The sequence below is a fragment of the Coregonus lavaretus genome (assembly GCF_964263955.1).
Source record: "Coregonus lavaretus genome assembly, chromosome: 3".
In the NCBI taxonomy this organism is placed as follows: Eukaryota; Metazoa; Chordata; class Actinopteri; order Salmoniformes; family Salmonidae; genus Coregonus; species Coregonus lavaretus.
Genome location: NC_139990.1, coordinates 20,374,252 through 20,399,144, shown reverse-complemented (window position 1 = coordinate 20,399,144; position 24,893 = coordinate 20,374,252). Strand labels below are relative to the sequence as shown.

Genomic DNA, 24,893 nt, shown 5'->3' with positions numbered 1-24,893 from the left:
AGATGTTCGACGAGCAGTTGTCCACATACCTTTGGCCATGTAGTGTACAAACGTAATAAATAGAGCATCAGACACAATCCGTTACTCTACATTTACATTTTAGTCATTTAGCAGACGCTCTTATCCAGAGCGACTTACAGTTAGTGAATACATTTTTATTTTTTATTTTTATTTTTTTATACTGGCCCCCCGTGGGAATCGAACCCACAACCCTGGCGTTGCAAACACCATGCTCTATCAACTGAGCTACATCCCTGCCGGCCATTCCCTCCCCTACCCTGGACGACGCTGGGCCAATTGTGCGCCACCCATGAGTCTCCCGTCGCGGCCGGCTGCGACAGAGCCTGGATTCGAACCAGGATCTCTAGTGGCACAGTTAGCACTGCGATGCAGTGCCTTAGACCACTGCGTATGGCAGACAATCATATATTGTCTCCACAAAACATTTATATCTGAATGTTATGTTACGTTACACTCTCCTGAACAAGCCCTGGTTCTTGCCATTCTGGGGTTGAACTGAAGCATATAAACAGTGAAATACATACACACTCAGTAATATGCTGATAAATGGCTCCAACTGACAACAATGTTTGTGTCTTCTATGATGAGCTACATTTGAGGCAACAACTACGAGGAGGGGGATATTATTTTCACCATATGTTTTGTCTCTACATTAACCTTTTGACCTGTCTGTGTTGCCATTTTGTACAATGCAGGCCAAAACATTGCCAATGAGAGATAACATATGGATTAGATCAATCACACTAACTGTACTTTAGTTTAAACAGTCTCTCAAGAATCAATAATCAATATACAACTACTTTATTTTTTTGAAAATAAAAGTACAACTTGAAGGCACAAGCCCAAAGCCATGACATAATCTCAACAGTGGTACTTGGGCCAAAAGACAAGAAAACAAGTGTTCATAAATACATAAGATAATTCTGGAAGCCGCTGGCAGGTCATACGAAATGTTGTCACGGGTCAGGTTTGGCTGTTGGCCCTGGTTTAGTAGGATTGTCAAATCGATCCTGTGGGATTATTTTTTTTTATAAAATTGTGCTATTGTTAAATGAATATCCCTTATTTAGGAGAGCTCAACCCTTACAAAACAAATATTGTAGTACAGTGCAGTATAACTGCAGTACAGTGCAGTATAACTGCAGTTAGAGTGCAGTATAACTGCAGTATGCTGTAATTACTGAGTCCAAAATACCACAGTCGACTGCAGTTACTGCACTATTACTGCAGTTTCAAAACTGCAATCTTTTTTTGTAAGGGAATGATACACATCTTATGCACACAAATGAAACTGACTCATTGCACCATAATAAAAAAATGCAGTGTGATTGCAGTCATGTACAGTAAGCAGTCTTATTTTTTCATTTCGTGTGAATAATTTTCTGTTTATCATTAGGCTATGCAAGCTGGAGACAACGAGCGCACAGATACATGTAAAACTTTTCATTTGATTGACAAGCATCGTTATCTTGCCCTGTCACTGTCTGTAGTAGCTCGCAGCCCAACTCATGTTTCTCATTTGGGAGATGAGGAAAGTTGCGCGGATCACGAGCGAGACCCGCTGACATCTTTCACCTTCACCCCGAAGCATTCTTCTGCCTGGCGCGCTGAGAGTGCTACTGTGTGAGCCAAAACTCCTTGACAACCCCATAGGCGCTGGTCAGCGTGCCGGTCGAGAAGTCTTCACACACGTTTTTTTTTTTTTCGGTGGAGGCACAGTTGAAAAGTTAGACATTAGGTTATTTGGGGAACGTTCCTAAACGTTGTGCCTTGAGGATGGATATGGGGAGGCTTATGCTAAGTTTGCTGCTTGCTAGCGCGGCGCTTCTCTTGGGCTTCAGCGGGGCTTCAGAAATGCAAGGTAATTAAAAAATATAACGCATGCTTTGACAAAGTAGTATTCTGATGTTAGTTTTCATTGCGATGTAAGTGAAGCCCCTCTGCATCCTTCACTGACTGTGTGCCACAACTTCTGTAAAATAATTCAATTGTGAAAAGGCTAATGATTACTATTGTAATTCCTATGAAATTCACTTGAATTTTGAATGAAAGCGGTGTTGAGGGATTCTGATTAGGCTACGTCCAATTTACCCAATTATAGACTCGAGTGTATAAAAAAAACAAATGGACACTTCTGTGCCAAACGCGAAATATGCGATCTTCTGCACTGCTTGCAATCGCTCATCACCTCGTTCAATATTAGGGGTCATGCAAATTGAAGGACTACACCACAAAAACGCCACAGTTGCTATTTGCGTACTACATAATCTCTATCATTTTACATTGCAATGTCATCTGAATAATACAGTGCATTCGGAATGTATTCAGACCCCTTGACTTTTCCACATTTTGTGACCTTACAGCCTTATTCTAAAATGGATGAGATTAATTTTTTTCCTCATCAATCTACACACTGTTAAATCTAACAATTTAATCAGTTTTAGAATAAGGCTGAATACTTTTCGAATGCAAGGTGACACATATAAAGCATATATTTGCTTTATTATGAGCTCCTAAACTTGAAATGGTAAACAGCTATAGGCAATTTTTTTTTTTTTACTTAATTTTGGAAACAATGGCTGCTGTCTCTATACAAGACAATAGAGATGACCAGATGTCTCGCTAAGTGCAGTTTGAGATAGCATTAAGATTCCACCAGTGATAGTCCCCTGTAGCTCAGTTGGTAGGGCATGATGCTTGCAAAGCCAGGGTTGTGGGTTCGTTTCCCAGGGGGGGCCAGTATGAAAATGAATGCACTCACTAACTGAAAGTCGCTCTGGATAAGAGCGTCTGCTAAATGATGTAAACAATAAACACTCATAATAATAATATGCCATTTAGCAGATGCTTTTATCCAAAGCGACTTACAGTCATGTGTGCATAAATTTTTACGTATGGGTGGTCACGGGGATCGAACCCCCTACCCTGGCGTTACAAGCGCCATGCTCTACCAATTGAGCTACAGAGGACCACACGGGTCCGCCTCCCACTAGTAGGTGGTTGCTGAACCATAAGGTGCAATGGAGCCAAACAACAGATGATGGGCATCCGTCGTTTTTCACAGGGACCTGCCCACAATGATGATGCAGCGATCGAATGGCTGTCAGCTCAAGGTGTGTGTATGTGTGCACGTCAACTATGATCCAGGGAGAGCGAGGAGATAGTTGAGATATTGTAATTACACATGTCCATCACACTGATTACAAATGGGTACTGGCCCATACAACAGTCCTTTTAAAGAGAAGGACCACCTCACAAATTCTTAACCCTTAGGGTCATTGCTGCTCTGCCTTTCCATTCACTAGGGCTGCTTTCAGTGGGACTGAACATTCAGAATGGTGCAGCTAGAAATGGTAGGTATAGACTAGACTCACTCTATATAGACTGGACTCACTCTTCACCTATACAATTGAGAATCTGTTCTATACGGTGCATTTCTATCTGCAGTGCTCAGTGTTCTGGTCTACTGATCAAGCCCACCCCACTCAATAGCAGTGATTTAACAGTGTTCTTAAAGTTGGGGATAGAGGAATGAAGAGGGTGTCCAGAAAGATACATTTTGGTATGGATCATACAATGAAGGGTGATTAAAAAAAAGCCATTGACTAGGGGGGGGGGGGGGGGGGGGGGATATCAAATGCAGAGAGCCTTGTTTTTGCAAGCCAGGACTAATTCAGCAGGGAACCTCCAATAATGTTGATCTCTACCCCCTTCAATGCTTGCAGCTTTGACTTTCAGATGTGTCAGAGTGAATATCTGTGAAGTGAGAGAGAATGGGAGAAGACTGAAGAGAGGAGAGAGAATGAGTGTGAGATGAGGGTAAGGACTTGGAGAAAGATCAACAAAGAAAGGAAAAAGGGGACAGAGTAGAACTAAACAACAAGCAACGGAGCAGTTGAGATGGGGAAGAGACCAAGGTAGAAAGTGAGAAAAATGTATTGACAGCGAAGGTGACCATCAAGAGGTAGCATTGTGTGACAATGGAATAAGATGCTATGGGATGCCTGGGGTGCTGATGTGACTAACTAGGTTCCAACCAATGATTTATATACACATTAGATGACTGAAAGGGGGCACTGTTTTGAAGCCACCGTGCCTCCAGCTTGGCACTCTCCCACCATTGTATAAAATATTTTGGAAGCTATAGAAATGGATTTCTTAATGTCTACATTTGTTTTTGGCACGTTTATTATATTACAGACATCTTAATGCATACTTTAAAATTACAGTGCATTCTGAAAGTATTTAGACCCCTTCACTTTTTCCACATTTTGTTACGTTACAGCCTTATTCTATAATAATAATAATAATAATAATAATTTAATAATAATAACTTATTCTACAATTTATTGAATTGGTTCTTACATTTTTTGGGGCAAAAAAACGGAAATATCACATAAGTATTCAGACCCTTTACTCAGTACTCTGTTGAAGCACCTTTGGCAGCGATTACATCCTTGAGTCTTCTTGGGTATAACTCTACAAGCTTGGCACACCTGTATTTGGGGAGTTTCTCCCGTTCTTCTCTGCAGATCCTCTCAAGCTCTGTCAGGTTGGATGGGGAGCATTGCTGCACAGCTATTTTCAGGTCTCTCCAGAGATGTTCGATCAGGTTCAAGTCCGGGCTCTGGCTGGGCCACTCAAGGACATTCAGAGACTTGTCCCGAAGCCACTCCTGCGTTGTCTTGGAAGTGTGCTCAGTGTTGTTGTCCTGTTGGAAGGTGAACCTTAGCCCCAGTCTGAGGTCCTGAGCGCTCTGGAGCAGGTTTTCATCAAGGATCTCTCTATACTTTGCTCCGTTCATCTTTCCCTCGATCCTGACTAGTCTGCTGAAAAATATCACCACAGCATGATGCTGCCACCACCATGCTTCACCGTAGGGATGGTATTGGCCAGGTGATGAGCAGTGCCTGGTTTCCTCCAGACATGACGCTTGGCATTCAGGCCAAAGAGTTCAATCTTGGTTTCATCAGACCAGAAAATCTTGTTTCTCATGGTCTGAGAGTCCTTTAGGTGCATTTTGGCAAACTCCAAGCGGGCTGTTATGTGCCTTTTACAGATAAGCGGCATCTGTCTGGCCACCTTACCATAAAGGCCTGATTGGTGGAGTGCTGCAGAGATGGTTGTCCTTCTGGAAGGTTCTCCCATCTCCACAGAGGAACTCTGGAGCTCTGTCAGAGTGACCATCGGGTTCTTGGTCATCTCCCTGACCAAGGCCCTTCTCCCCCAATTGATTAGCTGGGCTGGGCGGCCAGCTCTAGGAAGAGTCTTGGGGGTTCCAAACTTCTTCGATTTAAGAATGATGGAGGCCACTGTGTTCTTGCAGACATTTTTGGGTACCCTTCCCCAGATCTGTGCCTCGACACAATCCTGTCTCAGAGCTCTACGGACAATTCTTTCGATTTTACATTTACGTCATTTAGCAGACGCTCTTATCCAGAGCGACTTACAAATAGGTGCATTCACCTTATAGCCAGTGGGATTTACAATGTTTTTTTTTTTTTTGGGGGGGGGGGTTGGAGTAAAGGGGGGGGGGGGGGTAGAAGGATTACTTTATCCTATCCCAGGTATTCCTTAAAGAGGTGGGGTTTCAAATGTCTCCGGAAGGTGGTGAGTGACTCCGCTGTCCTGGCGTCGTGAGGGAGCTTGTTCCACCATTGGGGTGCCAGAGCAGCGAACAGTTTTGACTGGGCTGAGCGGGAACTATGCTTCCGCAGAGGTAGGGGAGCCAGCAGGCCAGAGGTGGATGAACGCAGTGCCCTCGTTTGGGGGGGGGACTGATCAGAGCCTGAAGGTACGGAGGTGCCGTTCCCCTCACAGCTCCGTAGGCAAGCACCATGGTCTTGTAGCAGATGCGAGCTTCAACTGGAAGCCAGTGGAGTGTGCGGAGGAGCGGGGTGACGTGAGAGAACTTGGGAAGGTTGAACACCAGACGGGCTGCGGCATTCTGGATGAGTTGTAGGGGTTTAATGACACAGGCAGGGAGCCCAGCCAACAGCGAGTTGCAGTAATCCAGACGGGAGATGACAAGTGCCTGGATTAGGACCTGTGCCGCTTCCTGTGTAAAGCAGGGTCGTACGTTTCGATCTCATGGCTTGGTTTTTTGCTCTGACATGCACTGTCAACTATAGGACCTTATATAGACAGGTGCATGCCTTTCCAAATCATGTCCAGTCAATTGAATTTACCACAGGTGGACTCCAATCAAGTTGCAGAAACATCTCAAAGATGATCAATGGAAACAGGATGCACCTGAGCTCAATTTCGAGTCTTGTAGCAAAGGGTTTGAATACTTATGTAAATAAGGTATTACTGTTTTAACTTTTGTACATTTGCAAAAATGTCTACAAACCTGTTTTCGCTTTGTCAATATGGGGTATTGTGCGTAGATTGAGGAGGAATATTATTCTCTCTTAAAAAAAAAAAAATACATTTTAGAATAAGGCTGTAACATAACAAAATGTGAAAAAAGTGAAGGGGTCTGAAAACTTTCCGAATGCACTGTATATTATGTGAGCTAAACATAAAGATACAAAAATATATCAAAGTATAAGTGTTTGAAAGTTTAAATGTTACTGCCCCCACTACAATTTGTCTTTGAAACATTTAATTGAAATTGAATTCCATGAATTCCTAAAATGAATATGAAAATAAATAAAATGAGGACTACTTCTTCTGAGGAGTGCTAATATCGTCGACTGGCCAATACATAGCATCAGCAATCAAGGGATTATATACACCTTGCTTTGAATCCAAACTTTTGACTGGTACTGTATATATATATATAGAGTGAGGGAAAAAAGTATTTGATCCCCTGCTGATTTTGTACGTTTGCCCACTGACAAAGACATGATCAGTCTATAACTTTAATGGTAGGTTTATTTAAACAGTGAGAGACAGAATAACAACAAAAAATCCAGAAAATCGCATGTCAAAAATGTTATAAATTGATTTGCATTTTAATGAGGGAAATAAGTATTTGACCCCTCTGCAAAACATGACTTAGTACTTGGTGGCAAAACCCTTGTTGGCAATCACAGACGTCAGACGTTTCTTGTAGTTGGCCACCAGGTTTGCACACATCTCAGGAGGGATTTTGTTCCACTCCTTTTTGCAGATCTTCTCCAAGTCATTAAGGTTTTGAGGCTGACGTTTGGCAACTCGAACCTTCAGCTCCCTCCACAGATTTTCTATGGGATTAAGGTCTGGAGACTGGCTAGGCCACTCCAGGACCTTATTGTGCCTCTTCTTGAGCCACTCCTTTGTTGCCTTGGCCGTGTGTTTTGGGTCATTGTCATGCTGGAATACCCATCCACGACCCATTTTCAATGCCCTGGCTGAGGGAAGGAGGTTCTCACCCAAGATTTGATGCTACATGGCCCCGTCCATCATCCCTTTGATGCGGTGAAGTTGTCCTGTCCCCTTAGCAGAAAAACACCCCCAAAGCATAATGTTTCCACCTCCATGTTTGACGGTGGGGATGGTGTTCTTGGGGTCATAGGCAGCATTCCTCCTCCTCCAAACACGGCGAGTTGAGTTGATGCCAAAGAGCTCGATTCTGGTCTCATCTGACCACAACACTTTCACCCAGTTCTCCTCTGAATCATTCAGATGTTCATTGGCAAACTTCAGACGGCCCTGTATATGTGCTTTCTTGAGCAGGGGGACCTTGCGGGCGCTGCAGGATTTCAGTCCTTCACGGCGTAGTGTGTTACCAATTGTTTTCTTGGTGACTATGGTCCCAGCTGCCTTGAGATCATTGACAAGATCCTCCCGTGTAGTTCTGGGCTGATTCCTCACCGTTCTCATGATCATTGCAACTCCACGAGGTGATATCTTGCATGGAGCCCCAGGCAGAGGGAGATTGACAGTTCTTTTGTGTTTCTTCCATTTACGAATAGTCGCACCAACTGTTGTCACCTTCTCACCAAGCTGCTTGGCGATGGTCTTGTAGCCCATTCCAGCCTTGTGTAGGTCTACAATCTTGTCCCTGACATCCTTGGAGAGCTCTTTGGTCTTGGCCATGGTGGAGAGTTTGGATTCTGATTGATTGATTGCTTCTGTGGACAGGTGTCTTTTATACAGGTAACAAGCTGAGATTAGGAGCACTCCCTTTAAGAGTGTGCTCCTAATCTCAGCTCGTTACCTGTATAAAAGACACCTGGGAGCCAGCTTGAAGGAGTTCCCACATATGTTGAGCACTTGTTGGCTGCTTTCCCTTCACTCTGCGGTCCGACTCATCCCAAACCATCTCAATTTGGTCGAGGTCAGGGGATTGTGGAGGCCAGGTAATCTGATGCAGCACTCCATCACTCTCCTTATTGGTCAAATAGACTGGAGGTGTGTTGGGTCATTGTCCTGTTGAAAAACAAATTATAGTCCCACTAAACCCAAACCAGATGGGATGGCGTATTGCTGCAGAATGCTGTGGTAGCCATGCTGGTTAAGTGTGCCTTGAATTCTAAATAAATCACAGACAGTGTCACCAGCAACCAGCACCCCCACACCATAACACCTCCTCCTCCATGCTTTACGGTAGGAAATACACATGCGGAGATCATCCGTTCACCCACACCGCTTCTCACAATGACACGGCGGTTGGAACCAATAATCTCCAATTTGGACTCCAGACCAAAGGACACATTTCTACCGGTCTATTGTCCATTGCTCGTGTTTCTTGGCCCAAGCAAGTCTCTTCTTATTATTGGTGTCCATTAGTAGTGGTTTCTTTGCTGCAATTCGACCATGAAGGACTGATTCACACAGTCTCCTCTGAACAGTTGATGTTGAGATGTGTCTGTTACTTGAACAATGTGAAGCATTTATTTGGGCTGCAATTTGAGGTGCAGTTTAATGAACTTATCCTCTGTAGCAGAGGTAACCCTTGGTTTTCCTTTCTTGTGGCAGTCCTCATGAGAGCCAGTTTCATCATAGTGCTTGATGGTTTTTACAACTGCACTTGAAGAAACTTTCAAAGTTCTTGAAATGTTCCGTATTGATTGACCTTTATGTCTTAAAGTAATGATGGACTGTCATTTCTCTTTGCTTATTTGAGATGTTCTTGCCATGATATGGACTTGCTCTTTTACCAAATAGGGCTATCTTCTGTATACCCCACTACCTTGTCACAACACAACTGATTGGCTCAAACGCATCAAGAAGGAAAGAAATTCCACAAATTAACTTCTAAGAAGGCACACCTCTTAATTGAAATGCATTCCAGGTGACTACCTCATGAAGCTAGTTGAGAGAATGCCAAGAGTGTGCAAAGCTGTCATCAAGGAAAAGGGTGGATATTTGAAAAATCTCATATATATAATATATTTTGATTTGTTTAACACTTTTTTGGTTACTACATGATTCCATATGTGTTATGTCATAGTTTTGATGTCTTCACTATTATTCTACAATGTGGAAAATAGTAAAAATAAAGAAAAACCCTTGATTGAGTAGGTGTTCTAAAACTTTTGACCGGTAGTGTGTTTGTATATATATATATATATTATTTTTAAAATATATTTTCCTTCATTATTTTCTGCTAACCCTACCACCCCTCCCATAATTGGAGTAAACTAATGAACGACAACACTTAGGCTTCTACTTCCAGCTTATACACACTATATACATTTTACGGACACTATTTTACAATAGTTATATTTTGTTTGTTTTTAGTCCTGTCCTTCCGCTACCCTCAACCTCTCCCATCTATTTCTGATGTCCATCCAGTTTGGTTTCTATTTGCCATATATTTTTAACTGTGCTGTTTCACAAATGTTCTGAACCTATATACATTTTACAGACACATTATATTTTACATTTATCTTGTTGTTATTAGTCACACCCTTCAACTCCATTCAACCCCTCCCATCTGTCTCTTAACACCATTTGTATTGGATTTCTATTTGCCATATATTTTTCAACTGCGATGTAATGCTTCACAAAAGTAATGAACATTTCTTTTCTGATAGTGGACAACCTTGTTTTACTCCTCAACAGTTTAAAACTTTCTGAGAAGTAGACATTATTTACTATTTTACACAGAGGGTTACGATACATAACTTTAACCCATTTTATAATAGATTCTCCTAAATTGAAATATCAGTTCATAAACCATGTGCCATGGAATCGGTACATCGCAAAATCTCTTCCCAACTATTTTGCGATCTATATGGCACAGCTGTCATTTTTTCCAGGCATTTATAAATAAACTCCAGTCATACTTTATCAAAGGCCTTTTCAAAGTCAGCTATGAATACCAGGCCTGGTTTCCCAGGTTTCTCATAGTGTTCTGTTCTATAGTTTCCAGTACTTGTCTTATATTATCTCCAATGTATTGTCCATGTTAAAAACCTGTCTGATTAGGATTAATAATATCCGACAATACCTTTTTAATTCTATGTGCTAAGCATTTCGCTAGAAATGTTTGCATCACAACACTGAAGTGTAAGGGGCCTCCAATTTGTTATATTTACCACTTGGATCCTGTTTCAGTAATAATTCAATCAGACCTTCTTGTTGAGTGTCTTACAATCTACAATTTAAATAGGAGTGGTTAAAACATGCTAATAACGGTCCTCTGAATATATCAAATACCTCCACTGGTATGCCATCTAGCCCTGGAATTTTCCCAGACTTAAAGGCTTTAATTGCATCAAGAAGTTCCTCCTTCACATGAGTCTTTCTGTACACCGGTTAATTTAACATTATTAATAGGAAAAACATCCATTCAATTAGCTTCGGTTAGTGGAGATGGAGGAGACTGAAACGAAAACATATGCTTAAAGTGTCAGGTGTCAGTGTGCAGCGGGAGGACGGAGTCAGGCGCAGGACACAGAACTGAGTAAATAACGAACTTTACTCGGAAAAGGAATACATCTAATTTCCACGCAGGGAAATACAAATGCTCACAGCAGTACATAACACCAAACAAAGAACAATCACGCACAAAACCATGAGGGAAGCAGAGGGTTAAAAAGGGAAATAATCATAACGTGATGGGAACCAGGTGTGTACAATCAAGACAAAACAACATAGGAGAGGCACAAGGAGAGGCACCAACTTCGGCGGAAGTCGTGACAGTACACCCCCCTTGACGCGTGGCTCCAGCAGCGTGCCGAACCCGGCCTCGGGGATGACCCGGAGGACAAGACGCAGGACGATCCGGGTGGAGACGGTGAAACTCCTGCAGTAAGGAAGGGTCCAGGATGTCCTCCACCAGCACCCAGCATCTCTCCTCCGGACCGTACCCCTCCCACTCCACGAGGTACGGAAGGCCCCTCGCCCAACGCCTAGAGTCCATGATGGCTCGCACAGTATACGCCGGGGCCCCCTCGATGTCCAGCGGGGGCGAAGGAACCTCCCGTACCTCAGACTGCTGGAGCGGACCAGCCACCACCGGCCTGAGGAGGGACACATAGAACGAGGGGTTAATACAGTAATCAGGGGGGAGCTGTAACCTATAACAAACCTCGTTCAGTCTCCTCAGGACTTTAAATGGCCCCACAAACCATGGACCCAGCTTCCGGCAGGGCAGGCGAAGGGGCATGTTTCAGGTCCAGAGCCAGACCCGGTCCCCCGGTGCATACACCGGGGCCTCACTGCGGTGGCGGTCGGTGCTCGCCTTCTGTCACCTGATGGCCCATTGCAGGCACACCTGGGCAGCATCCCAGGTCTCCTCCGAGTGCCGAAACCATTCATCCACTGCAGGTGCCTCGATCTCGCTCTGATTCCACGGTGCCAGGACCGGCTGATACCCTAGTACACAATGAAATGGAGACATGTTAGTGGAGGAGTGGCGGAGGGAGTTTTGGGCCATCTCTGCCCAGGGGATGAAAGCCGCCCACTCCCCCGGCCGTTCCTGGCAATAGGACCGCAGAAACCTACCCACATCCTGGTTAACTCTCTCCACCTGCCCATTACTCTCGGGGTGAAAACGTGAGGTCAGGCTGACCGAGACCCCCAGACGTTCCATGAACGCCCTCCAGACCCTCGATGTGAACTGGGGACCCCGATCAGACACTATATCCTCAGGCACCCCATAGTGCCGGAAGACATGGGTAAACACGGCCTCCAAAGTCTGTAGGGCCGTAGGGAGACCGGGCAAAGGAAGGAGACGGCAGGACTTAGAAAACCGATCCACAATGACCAGGATCGTGGTGTTACCTTGTGACGGAGGAAGATCCGTCACGAAGTCCACCGATAGGTGTGACCACGGCCGTTGTGGAACGGGTAGGGGTTGTAATTTCCCTCTGGGCAGGTGTCTAGGTGCCTTGCACTGAGCGCACACCGAGCAGGAGGAAACATAAACCCTCACGTCCTTAGCTAAAGTGGGCCACCAGTACTTCCCACTAAGACAGTGCACTGTCCGACCGATGCCAGAGGAGGGTGACGTGTGAGCCCAACAGACCAATCGATCGCGGACATCCAACGGAACATACAGACGACCAACTGGACACTGGGTGCCACCAGGCAAGAAGCCGGAAGTATGGGAGTGGGATCCGTGGACCGCTCCTCTGTGTCATACATCCGGGACAGAGCGTCTGCCTTAGCGTTCTGGGAACCTGGTCTGTAGGATAGGGTGAAAACAAAACAGGTGAAAAACATGGCCCACCTTGTCTGGCGAGGGTTCAGTCTCCTCGCCGCCCGGATGTACTCCAGATTGCGGTGGTCAGTCCAAATGAGGAAAGGGTGTTTAGCCCCCTCAAGCCAATGTCTCCACGCCTTCAGAGCCTTGACAACAGCTAACAGCTCCCAGTCCCCCACATCATAGTTTCGTAGAGGTGGCGTACCCGAGCGCTGAGACAGCACAGCTCCAATCCCAGCCTCGGACGCGTCCACCTCTACTATGAATGCTAAGGAGGGATCCGGATGATTTTTAATAATATATTACACTTGATATTTCTTGAATAAGTTCCTCCACAACTTATTCTGAGCCTCTATGGTACAGTTTTTATTGCTATCTATCTGTTCTGTTAGTCCTTCCATTTCCTTTGTTAATATGGACTCTTTTGACCTAAATTGCTTTTGTTTTAGAGATGAGTACTGGCCTCTAAAGGCACATTTTGTGATGAGGTGGTGTTGAAGGAGTCAGGCGCAGGAGGGTTACGCAGAAATGCAGTGCACTGGAAAATACAAGGCACACGGGAAATACTCCCGATGATACAAAATACATGAGCTCCACCAAGCTTCACTAACCTCCACAATAAACAATCACCCAAAAGGACAAGGGGGCCGAGGGAACACTTATACACAGACTAATTAGGGGATTAGAACCAGGTGTATGTGATAACAAGACAAGACAATTGTGATGATGATTGGGGCGGCAGTGGGTAGTACTCCGGTGATGACGAACGCCGAAGCCTGCCCGAACAAGGAGGGGAGGCAGCCTCGGCCGAAGTCGTGACACATTTAAAAGTGTCCCATAAAATAAGGGGATCTTCTGTACCTATGTTATGTCTGAAAAAGTCAGTTAAATTCTTCTGTCCTAGTTAAAAACAAGTTATCATCCAATAGGCTTTGATTACATTTCCAATATCCTCGCCTACGTGGTGTAATATATATGCCAATTATGTGATGGTCCGACCGCATTCTGTCCCGTATCAACACTTTTTAATATTTTGGTGCCAGAGAGAGTGACATAAGAAAGAAATCAAGACGACTAGCTTGATTGAGCCTCCGCCATGTATACAGTGGGGGAAAAAAGTATTTAGTCAGCCACTAATTGTGCAAGTTCTCCCACTTAAAAAGATGAGAGAGGCCTGTAATTTTCATCATAAGTACACATCAACTATGACAGACAAATTGAGGAAAAAAAATCCAGAAAATCACATTGTAGGATTTTTAATGAATTTATTTGCAAATTATGGTGGAAAATAAGTATTTGGTCACCTACAAACAAGCAAGATTTCTGGCTCTCACAGACCTGTAACTTCTTCTTTAAGAGGCTCCTCTGTCCTCCACTCGTTACCTGTATTAATGGCACCTGTTTGAACATGTTATCAGTATAAAAGACACCTGTCCACAACCTCAAACAGTCACACTCCAAACTCCACTATGGCCAAGACCAAAGAGCTGTCAAAGGACACCAGAAACAAAATTGTAGACCTGCACCAGGCTGGGAAGACTGAATCTGCAATAGGTAAGCAGCTTGGTTTGAAGAAATCAACTGTGGGAGCAATTATTAGGAAATGGAAGACATACAAGACCACTGATAATCTCCCTCGATCTGGGGCTCCACGCAAGATCTCACCCCGTGGGTTCAAAATGATCACAAGAACGGTGAGCAAAAATCCCAGAACCACAAGGGGGGACCTAGTGAATGACCTGCAGAGAGCTGGGACCAAAGTAACAAAGCCTACCATCAGTAACACACTACGCCGCCAGGGACTCAAATGCTGCAGTGCCAGACGTGTCCCCCTGCTTAAGCCAGTACATGTCCAGGCCCGTCTGAAGTTTGCTAGAGTGCATTTGGATGATCCAGAAGAGGATTGGGAGAATGTCATATGGTCAGATGAAACCAAAATAGAACTTTTTGGTAAAAACTCAACTCGTCGTGTTTGGAGGACAAAGAATGCTGAGTTGCATCCAAAGAACACCATACCTACTGTGAAGCATGGGGGTGGAAACATCATGCTTTGGGGCTGTTTTTCTGCAAAGGGACCAGGACGACTGATCCGTGTAAAGGAAAGATTGAATGGGGCCATGTATCGTGAGATTTTGAGTGAAAACCTCCTTCCATCAGCAAGGGCATTGAAGATGAAACATGGCTGGGTCTTTCAGCATGACAATGATCTCAAACACACCGCCCGGGCAATGAAGGAGTGGCTTCGTAAGAAGCATTTCAAGGTCCTGGAGTGGCCTAGCCAGTCTCCAGAGCTCAACCTCATAGAAAATCTTTGGAGGGAGTTGAAAGTCTGTGTTGCCCAGCGACAGCCCCAAAACATCACTGCTCTAGAGGAGATCTGCATGGAGGAAAGGGCCAAAATACCAGCAACAGTGTGTGAAAACCTTGTGAAGACTTACAGAAAACGTTTGACCTGTGTCATTGCCAACAAAGGGTATATAACAAAGTATTGAGAAACTTTTGTTATTGACCAAATACTTATTTTCCACCATAATTTGCAAATAAATTCATAAAAAATCCTACAATGTGATTTTCTGGATTTTCTTTTCTCATTTTGTCTGTCATAGTTGATGTGTACCTATGATGAAAATTACAGGCCTCTCTCACCTTTTTAAGTGGGAGAACTTGCACAATTGGTGGCTGACTAAATACTTTTTTTCCCCACTGTATCTCAATAGGTCAGGATATTTAAGCCTCCATATATCCACTAGTTCCAATATATCCATGACATTTGTGATTTCCTTAAGTGCATGAGGGTGCTAGTTTGTAGTGTGATTTCCTTTACGGTCCATAAAGGTATTTACAACAGTATTATAATCTCTCACGATAATAAAAGAGTCTTGTATTGCTTGTAGGGTTGATCAATTATTATATATTTTATCAACGAAGTGTGGATCATCATTATTTGGACCGTATAGTTTAATGAGCCATATCTGTTTATGGTCCAAAAACATATTTAAAATCATCCATATACCTTGAGGATCTGTTTGGACAATTTGCACATTTGGGTAGAAATTACTGTTAATTAATATCATCACCCCTTTTGAATTTCTTTGCCCATGGGAGGAATATATTTTGACCCCCCCCCAGTCCTTTTTCCACACAACTTCATCTAAAATTGTTGAATGAGTTTCCTGTAAACAATAGATATTATATTCCTTCTTAAGGTTTTAGCTTAGTTGGCTAATCTTCTGGTGCTCAGGAGAACTGGGTTCGAATGCAGTTGGTCGCTATATTCAACATAATTCAGACTGAACAAATCTTGGACCTGTATTATAAGGGGGGAAGGTATACGGAGAGGGACAACTGCAAGGGGAGAATTGGTGGTTAGAGGCACCCCTGATGTCTTTGGCTTCAGAGTCATGCAGACTGCTGAATGTGCAGCCACTAGTGAGACGAGAACGATTAGAAGAGGCTGGTATGTCTATCAGACTAATCTGTCATCTCTCTCATCTCTCTCTCGTCTCCCTCTCTCTCACTCATACACACACACACACACACACACACACACACACACACACACACAAGAGATCAGGCAAAACGCTCATAGGGGAAATTATCTCATTTATCTAGGCCTTGTATATACAGTACTTGTTACGTTATACGTGAGAACTTCAGTTTTTGTTTGCTTCACACATTTGCAACACATGAGGCTACAAGCATTTTAAGACTTTCCCTGTCTGTTGGCCCTGTATTAAAGACCAACATTTGTTAAAGAAAATTGTGATAAATTAAAAAGTATACCAGTTTCATTTAAGGATAAAAAAATTGACAGCTGTGACAGAGAGATTGCAAAATAGTTGGGAAGAAATTTTCGATATACAGATTCCATGGCACATGGTTTATGAACTGATACGCAAAACAACGCCGGATTCAAAACTTAGAATTTTTCAATTTCAATTATTATACAAAATTCTTATATGGGGGATACAACCATCCCAGATCTGCAGATTTTGTTGCGAAGAGACCGAATCATTAGATAATTTGTTTTGGTACTGTCCATATGTAGCTTGTTTTTGGTCGCAGGTCCAGGAATAGTTGAAGAAGTGAAACATTTACCTGGAGCTAACTCTGCAGCTAGCACTACTGGGTGATTTGAAAGGTCATAGTGTGCCAAGAGTGTGCAAAGCTGTCATCAAGGCAAAGGGTGGCTATTTGAAGAATCTCAAATATAAAATATAGTTTGATATATTTAACACTTTTTTGGTTACTACATGATTCCATATGTGTTGTTTCATAGTTTTGATGTCTTCACTATTATTCTACAATGTAGAAAATAGTAAAAATAAAGAAAAACCATTGAATGAGTAGGTGTGTCCAAACGTTTCACTGGTACTGTATATTTACAAAAATATATATGGGGGATTGGAAATGATGCAGACAATTACATTGATGGAAGCTACAATCTATCTGCAGTATTAAAGCTGATCTAACCCCTAAAAATATATACAGTGCTATGAAAAAGTATTTGCCCCTGTCACGATCGTTTAAAGACTGGTCGAACCAAGGCGCAGCGTGATAAGTGTACATGTTTATTAAACGAATAAACACACGACAAAACAACAAACAAACGATACGTGAAGTCATAAGGTACACACAACAAACCTATACGGAACAAGATCCCACAACTAACAGGTGCCAAAAGGCTGCCTAAGTATGGTCCCCAATCAGAGACAACGAGCGACAGCTGCCTCTGATTGGGAACCACCCCGGCCAACATAGAAATAGACATACCAGATACTACACCATAGAAACAACACAACACGGAATATACACACCCTGACTCAACAAATAAACGTACCCAGAGTCAGGGCGTGACAGTACCCCCCCCCCCAAAGGTGCGGACTCCGACCGCGCCACATAAACATAACAGGGTAGGGGCCGGGTGGGCATTCCGCCTCGGAGGCGGATCCTGCTCCGGGCGTGACCACCACTTTCTCTCCACCTCCCTGTTGCGCCCCTGGTTTGGTCTGGACCTCGGCGCACTGCTTCCCCTCTCCTTCCTCCCACGAAGTACCAAGCCCTGTCTGGACCCTGGTGTGGGAGACCCCGAACCTGGAGAGGGGCTGACGTCTGGGTCTGGACTGGAACCGCTGACTGGAGCTGGACCCGACGACGGTGGATCGAACTGCACAGGCTCCGGACTGGAGCCGCTGACCGGAGCTGGACTAGGCACCGGTGGAGCGGATTACTCTGGCTCCGGAGTGGAGCAGCTAACCGGAGCTGGATCAGGCACCGGGGGAGCGGACTGCTCTGGCTCCGGAGTGGAGCAGCTGACCGGTGCCGGACCAGGCACCGGTGGGACAGGCACGGGCCGTGCCGGACTGACACACGCACCACTGGCTTGGTGCGAGGAGCAGGAACAGGCCGGACCGGGCTGGCGACGCGCACCACTGGCTTGGTGCGAGGGGCAGGAACAGGCCAGGGCGGGCTGGCGACGCGCACCACTGGCTTGGTGCGAGGGACAGTAACAGGCCGGACCGGGCTGGCGACGCGCACCACTGGCTTGGTGCGAGGGACAGGAACAGGCCGGACCGGGCTGGCGACGCACACCACTGGCTTGGTGCGAGGGACAGGAACAGGCCGGGCCGGGCTGGCGACGCGCACCACTGGCTTGGTGCGAGGGGCAGGAACAGGCCGGACCGGGCTGGCGACGCGCACCACTGGCTTGGTGCGAAGGACAGGAACAGGCCGGGCCGGACTGGGAACACGCACCACTGGCTTGGTGCGGGGAGCAGGAACGGGCCGGGCCGGACTGGGAACACGCACCACTGGCTTGGTGCGGGGAGCAGGAACGGGCCGGGCCGGACTGGGAACACGCACCACTGGCTTGGTGCGGGGAGCAGGAACGGGCCGTACCGGACTGTGGAGGTGGACTGGAGGTCTGGAGCGGAGAGCTGACACAACCCGTCCTGGCTGGATGCCTACTTCCACACAATATGTGTGAGCCATTAGCACAGGACGTACGGGGCTGTGCACGCGTACTGGCGATACAGTACGTAGCACCGGTGCAGGATATACGGGACCGAGGAGGCGTACTGGAGACCACGAGCGTTGAGCCGGCACACCCTGTCCTGGCTGAATGCCCATCTTCGCACGACACGTGCGTGGTGCTAGCACAGGACGTACAGGACTGTGCCGGAACACTCGCAGCACAGTACGTAGCTCCGCATAACACGGAGCCTGCCCAGTCACACGCTTCCTTGCATGAGTACGGGGAGTTGGCTCTGCTCTAACACTAGGCTCCGCCAACCACCCTTTTAGCCCCCCCCCCCCCCCCCCCCCCGAAATTTTTTTTTGGGGCTGTCTCTCGGGCTTCCTCCTCGGCCGGCACCTTCTGCGTTGCCGCTGCTCCTCTCTATAGCGTGCCTCCACCGTCTCCTCCCAAGGACGGCGATCCATTCCGGCCTGAATCTCCTCCCAAGTCCAGGATCCCTTCCCGTCCAGGATCTCCTCCCAGGTCCAGGCTGTCTGCTCCTGGACACGCTGCTTGGTCCTCATTTGGTGGGATCTTCTGTCACGATCGTTTAAAGACTGGTCGAACCAAGGCGCAGCGTGATAAGCGTACATGTTTATTAAACGAATAAACACACGACAAAACAACAAACAAACGATACGTGAAGTCTTAAGGCACACACAACAAACCTATACGGAACAAGATCCCACAACTAACAGGTGCCAAAAGGCTGCCTAAGTATGGTCCCAAATCAGAGACAACGAGCGACAGCTGCCTCTGATTGGGAACCACCCCGGCCAACATAGAAATAGACATACCAGATACTACACCATAGAAACAACACAACACGGAATACTGTCACGCCCTGACTCAGGGGACGTTTATTTGTTGAGTCAGGGTGTGTATATTCCGTGTTGTGTTGTTTCTATGGTGTAGTATCTGGTATGTCTATTTCTATGTTGGCCGGGGAACCATGTCGTCCAAAAAGTTATACTTTTCAATCATCTGTCCATAGAACGTTCTTCCAAGAGTCTTGATGATCATCCAAGTTTCTTTTTGGCAAACTTGAGTCAACTTTTTGGACGAGATGGGTCCCATTATGCCTGGCGAAAACCAAACACTGCATTCCACAGTAAGAACATCATACCAAAGTTCAAGCATGGTGGTGGTGATGGTTTGGTGTTGCTTTGGGGATGCTTTGCTGCCTCAGGACCTGGATGACTTGCCTTAATAGAAGGAACCATGAATTCTGCTCTGTATCAGAGAATTCTACAGGAGAATGTCAGACCATCCGTCTGTGAGCTGAAGCTGAAGCGCAGCTAGGTCATGCAGCAAGACAATGATCCAAAACACACAATCAAGTCTACATGAAAATTGCTAAAAAGCAACAAATTGGAAGTTTTGGAATGGCCTAGTCAAAGTTCAGACCTAATCCCAATTGAGATGTTGTGGCAGGACTTGAAACGAGCAGTTCATGCTTGAAAACCCACACGTCACTGAGTTAAAGCAGTTCTCCGTGGAAGAGTGGGCCAAAATTCCTCCACAGCGACGTGAGAGACTGATCAACAACTACAGGAAGCATTTGGTTGGAGTCATTGCAGCTAAAGGTGGCACAACCAGTTATTGAGTGTAAGGGGGCAATTACTTTTTCACACAGGGGAATTGGGTGTTGCATAACTTTGTTTATGAAATAAATGAAATAAATATGTAATTGTTGTGTTATTTGTTCACTTATGTTCCCTTTATCTACTATTAGGTTTTGGTTGAAGATCTGATAACATTCAGTATCACAAATATGTAAAAGTAGAGAAAATTAGAAAGGGGGCAAATACTTTTTCATAGCACTGTATATAATAATAATAAAATAAAACTTGTCATCTGCACACAGATACAGTGTTTCTGACCTCTAAGTGTTTCCAATATCTTCACAGTCACCTATAACAAACTGTTTTTTTTTAAACAAAGGAACATACTGTATATTGCAGCCCCACATCAGGCGCTATTGCTGACCATGGTCATTAACTTATGTTTATAAGACCACCAAAATTCACCATAAATGGAGAGACATCACATAAAGAAAAGATTCCAGCAGCACCCAGTTCACTGACAGACATACATTCTGCCACTAACAGTGACCGCAATGGCTGGTATTTTCTGTGAGATGTGTTTATTTTGTGGCAGGGGCGACGAACCAGAAAGAAGTAGACAAGAGGATAATTACATTTTAGTCATTTAGCAGACGCTCTTATCCAGAGCGACTTACAGTTAGTGAGTGCATACATTTTTCATACTGGTCCCCCGTGGGAATCGAACCCACAACCCTGGCGTTGCAAGCGCCATACTCTACCAACTGAGCTACAGGAGGCCTTCTGTATTACAGGGGTCAGTTTAATCTGCTAAATGATGTAAATGTAAATGTAAAGAGGCATTGAGTTTGTGTCTGGCTTATACATTCTCAATAAACCCTGCAAAGTGGCATTAAACTCAAAAGGATGAATCCCTCATTGTCAATAAATTCATCCTTTCTCTTTTTCTCTCACTCCATCTCTCTGACTCTCTCCCATATCAACATTTTTGTGTCATCTGTTTGGCCTTCTTTCTTTGTGTATGCCTATTTTCTCTCTGTTGCAATATCCCTCTTGCTCTACCCTTTCCATCCCTCCTCTTTTTCACACCCTACACACGTGCACACTTAATTTACTGCAGTGGGCTAAATCAGGGTCACACAGTGTTTCTTGGTAGTCTTAAACAAATCTACTTTGAAACAAAAGTATACACCTCACACACATGGTTATGGGCTTTAAAAAAAAGAAGACACCTGTACCATGTCACAAAACTGTTTGATATAGAATCACCAGATTTTTTGAAATAGTGTTTATTAATTATGAAATTGTGAAAGATATTAATAACATTCCACCCATGAGGCCACTAGGTCATTTGGCTGCATGAAAGGGGTCTACAGATGCATTTCCATAGTATTCAAACTGGACCCATTTAATCCACCACCACCCCTCCATCTTTCAGTGATTGACATGCTGGAGCTGCACGACGCCAAGCAGAGTGCGTCTGCGGTGGGGAAGATGTCGGGGGCTCTGGGCTTCGTGTCGGACCTGTACCTGGTGTCCACTCTGCGTCTGCCGCCCAAACTGGGAGGAGTGCTGCTGGGCGTCTACAACAAAGACGACAACAGGAAGTACCTGGAGGTGGCCCTTATGGGCAAGGTCAACAAAGGTAGGGATTGTCAGTAGAGGGGATAGGGAGGGAAATGTGGTAGATAGATATTTTGGTGAAGTTTAAGTTGTTTCTCTTCAAGGCCTATAACTAAGACACAGTCACCCAATCCCAATAGTGGGATTCCCCATTCGACCCCTAGCCTCTACCCCCTAGACACTTGTGGAGATCTGATAGGGTTGTATAGTTGCAAAACAATTAACAGTATGTTGTTGTTTTTTCATATGGCTCTCTCATTCAACACTGTTCTATGTAGGCTAGCTTCAATGATGTTCGGGGTTGCCTGATCTCTAAATTCTGGGTCCATACATGTTAAGAGAAGGGATTAAGATTATACTAGAACGAGGAGCTCCACCCTCTTTCTTTGCAAGTTATGGGCAAATTAATCTTGGTTACCTAGAAGTAAAATTATCTCGCAAAAGTTTGTAATTTCCTGTTTTACTTTTGGTGGGGAATACTGTTAACAATTGTGGTTACCTTTGTGCAAAGGAAGGAAGCGAAGTCTCCTCCCTCGCAAACTGAAACTCTCAGCCAAACCCCTCCCTTCTGCTAATTTCACCCTTGTTAATCTTGGGCAAAAATAAAAATAAATTGTTTTCATGAAATTGATCGATACAGCCAATTTTGACTTTGTGGCTGTGGAATGACGAAAACCCAAAACTAAGAACTACTAGATTCTCGCCGTTTTATCTGTCCACGAGAATCTGTCCAAGAGAGATTACGGGCAAGTCTATGTGTTGAATGTCCCCTCCTCTTCCGAAATTCGAAAGATGCTAACACCTGCAAAATCGTGATTTGTCCAAATAACCAGTGACGAAAACCCCCAACACAGGAACTACTGCTGCTCGTTATCCTACGCATCCCATTCCTTCCCGACAAATTCTATGGTACCAGTTATAATTACGTAGATCTGTCCACAAGAGATTACTTGATCTTAGAATCCTCTCTATTTCTTAGTTCTGGTGCGTTATGTACGAGAGGACGGTAAACTCCACACAGTGAACCTCCAGAACCCCGGCCTCTCCAACGGACGCACCCAGTCACTCATCCTCCGCGTGGGTGGGCTCCGACGAAACCACCTCCACATGGAACTCTATGTCAACTGCCGATTGGCCGACTCAGCACAGGTCCTACCGTCAATGGTCCAGCTCCCAGCAGAGGCGGAGTCTGTGGAGATACGCAATGGGCAGAAGGCCTATGCCAGGCTACAGGTAATAAAACAGTACTTTTTTTTTTTTTTTCTAAGTTTCCATCAGTCCTAGATTGAATTTAAAGATAGACTCAGCAATAAGAAATCATCATACACAGTGTGGCATCCTGCTTACAGAAGCAACAAAATTGAAATCTGGCCTATGCCTGCCACTATTGTCTCTTCCCAATGTGGACATGCCTCAAGGGAGTGCAATACTTGGGAAGAACAAATCGTTTTTGTGAAGCAGAAAGTGGCACGGCTGCAAATTGTCATATTGCTTAGTCTACCTCTATTTCTACAGAGCACGTTTCAGAGCATGCTCTCGGACTCAGGAAGTCTCTAATTGTACTTCCTAACTTAACAATTTTTACTACACTACTTCAACATGGTTGGCAGGAGTCTGGCAGATTAGTTTTTTTAAGACCAAAACAAATACAGGGAGTATTCCGGATCCCCATAGAAATCACCTAATTAGGTAATTAATTAGGCCATACAGTACATGAAACACAAACCCAGCCTGCCCACCATGATAGACACATTCTTAATTTTTCAAGTGTTGCTCATTTATGGTTGTTTTACATGCCTAATCTTCTATCCACAACTGACATCTATACCACTTAAGCAAATTGCCTAGATTTTGCATGACTAATAAGATGTCGTAGACATTAGTTATCGCAGGCAACTTAAAGTTGAGTGAACAACCAAATGTCTAGTATACTATGAGCACCTTTTCATCCAATACATGGAATAGAGCTGAGCTGCACATCCTATCTATCAGCTACATGTCTATGGCTCATGCTGAAGCTTACATGGAGAACTAGTTAGTTGTTACCATGTGGTGCTGTCAGCATAAATGACTATCTGACTGATAGATTCCACACTCCCTGTGGACAAAGAGAGGGCTGTGTCAGGATGGATGAAAGGGAGGGAAATATCTAAAATGAGAGGGTACACCAAAGCTATTGTTCCTAGTTTGTGTCATTTATCTTGAACGGGCCGCTTAGGTGACATGCATGCAAGTGTACACGGGTACTGACCAGGATCATGTTCACTAGGCATAAAACAGAAGGAAACGGTCCAAAGGGGAGTGAAACAGAGAGGTATTATCAGAACTTGTCCAATAAGAAAAAAATGTTTCCCGTTGCACAACGTTTTAATTATTTTTTGCCACGGTGTGCCCCAATGAACACAACCCAGAGCATGTGCCTCAATATGTCTAAGTAAGACCTGGGGTCATTGTTCCCTCTAAAAAAAAATGCCACTGAGCAAATTTCAGGTCTGCTGAGCGCAAACTTGAATATTGTGAAAATTCTGTGCAACTTCCAGCCGTGTTTACTGTGAACACTGATGCTGTACCCGCTTTAAGTTACAGTTATAACAGTGGCCAAGTAGGCTACTATGGCTATTTGATCATAATGTAAGCCTACCAGAGTGGCCTACCATCAAAAACAATGGAGAAAATGCATCCCATAACATTTTAACATGGAAATAGCTGTTCTATCATTCAGCCTACAGTAGCAGCCAATGTGTGGTGTTCAATGTAGGCCTACATTCCAGGAGAACTTTAAAAAACAATGCAGGGCTTGACATTAACCTGTTTATCCACTTGTCCTTCAGGCAAGGAGGTGACAGAAAATGTTGTTGTATTGTGTTTGATGCAAAAAAACACTTTACAAAATAAAATGCATTATTATTCCCATACCATTATTATTATTATTATTATTATTATTATTATTATTAAAGAGAATCAGACAAAAATTAATGCTACCCTATGCCTATTGGCTACTTATTCGCTTATTCAAGCCTGTCTCAAAATATAACAATGCCCCTTTAAGACATAAAAAAGCTCTTTACCTGACTCGTTTTTCAAA

General features: G+C 44.6%; 1 protein-coding gene across 1 annotated transcript in view; it reads left to right on the top strand.

Annotated features, from left to right (window-relative positions):
- Positions 1-1,797: 1,797 nt before the first annotated feature.
- Positions 1,798-24,893, top strand: part of LOC311114159 (thrombospondin-3b-like) — a gene marked incomplete at both ends in the record, with an annotated part of 45,098 nt that continues 22,002 nt past the window's right edge. Inside the window, 3 exons of the mRNA XM_084157159.1 lie at positions 1,798-1,882; positions 21,624-21,830; positions 22,788-23,041. Coding sequence (XP_084013285.1) covers positions 1,798-1,882; positions 21,624-21,830; positions 22,788-23,041 — 546 coding nt within the window. The remainder of the gene's footprint in view (positions 1,883-21,623; positions 21,831-22,787; positions 23,042-24,893) is intronic.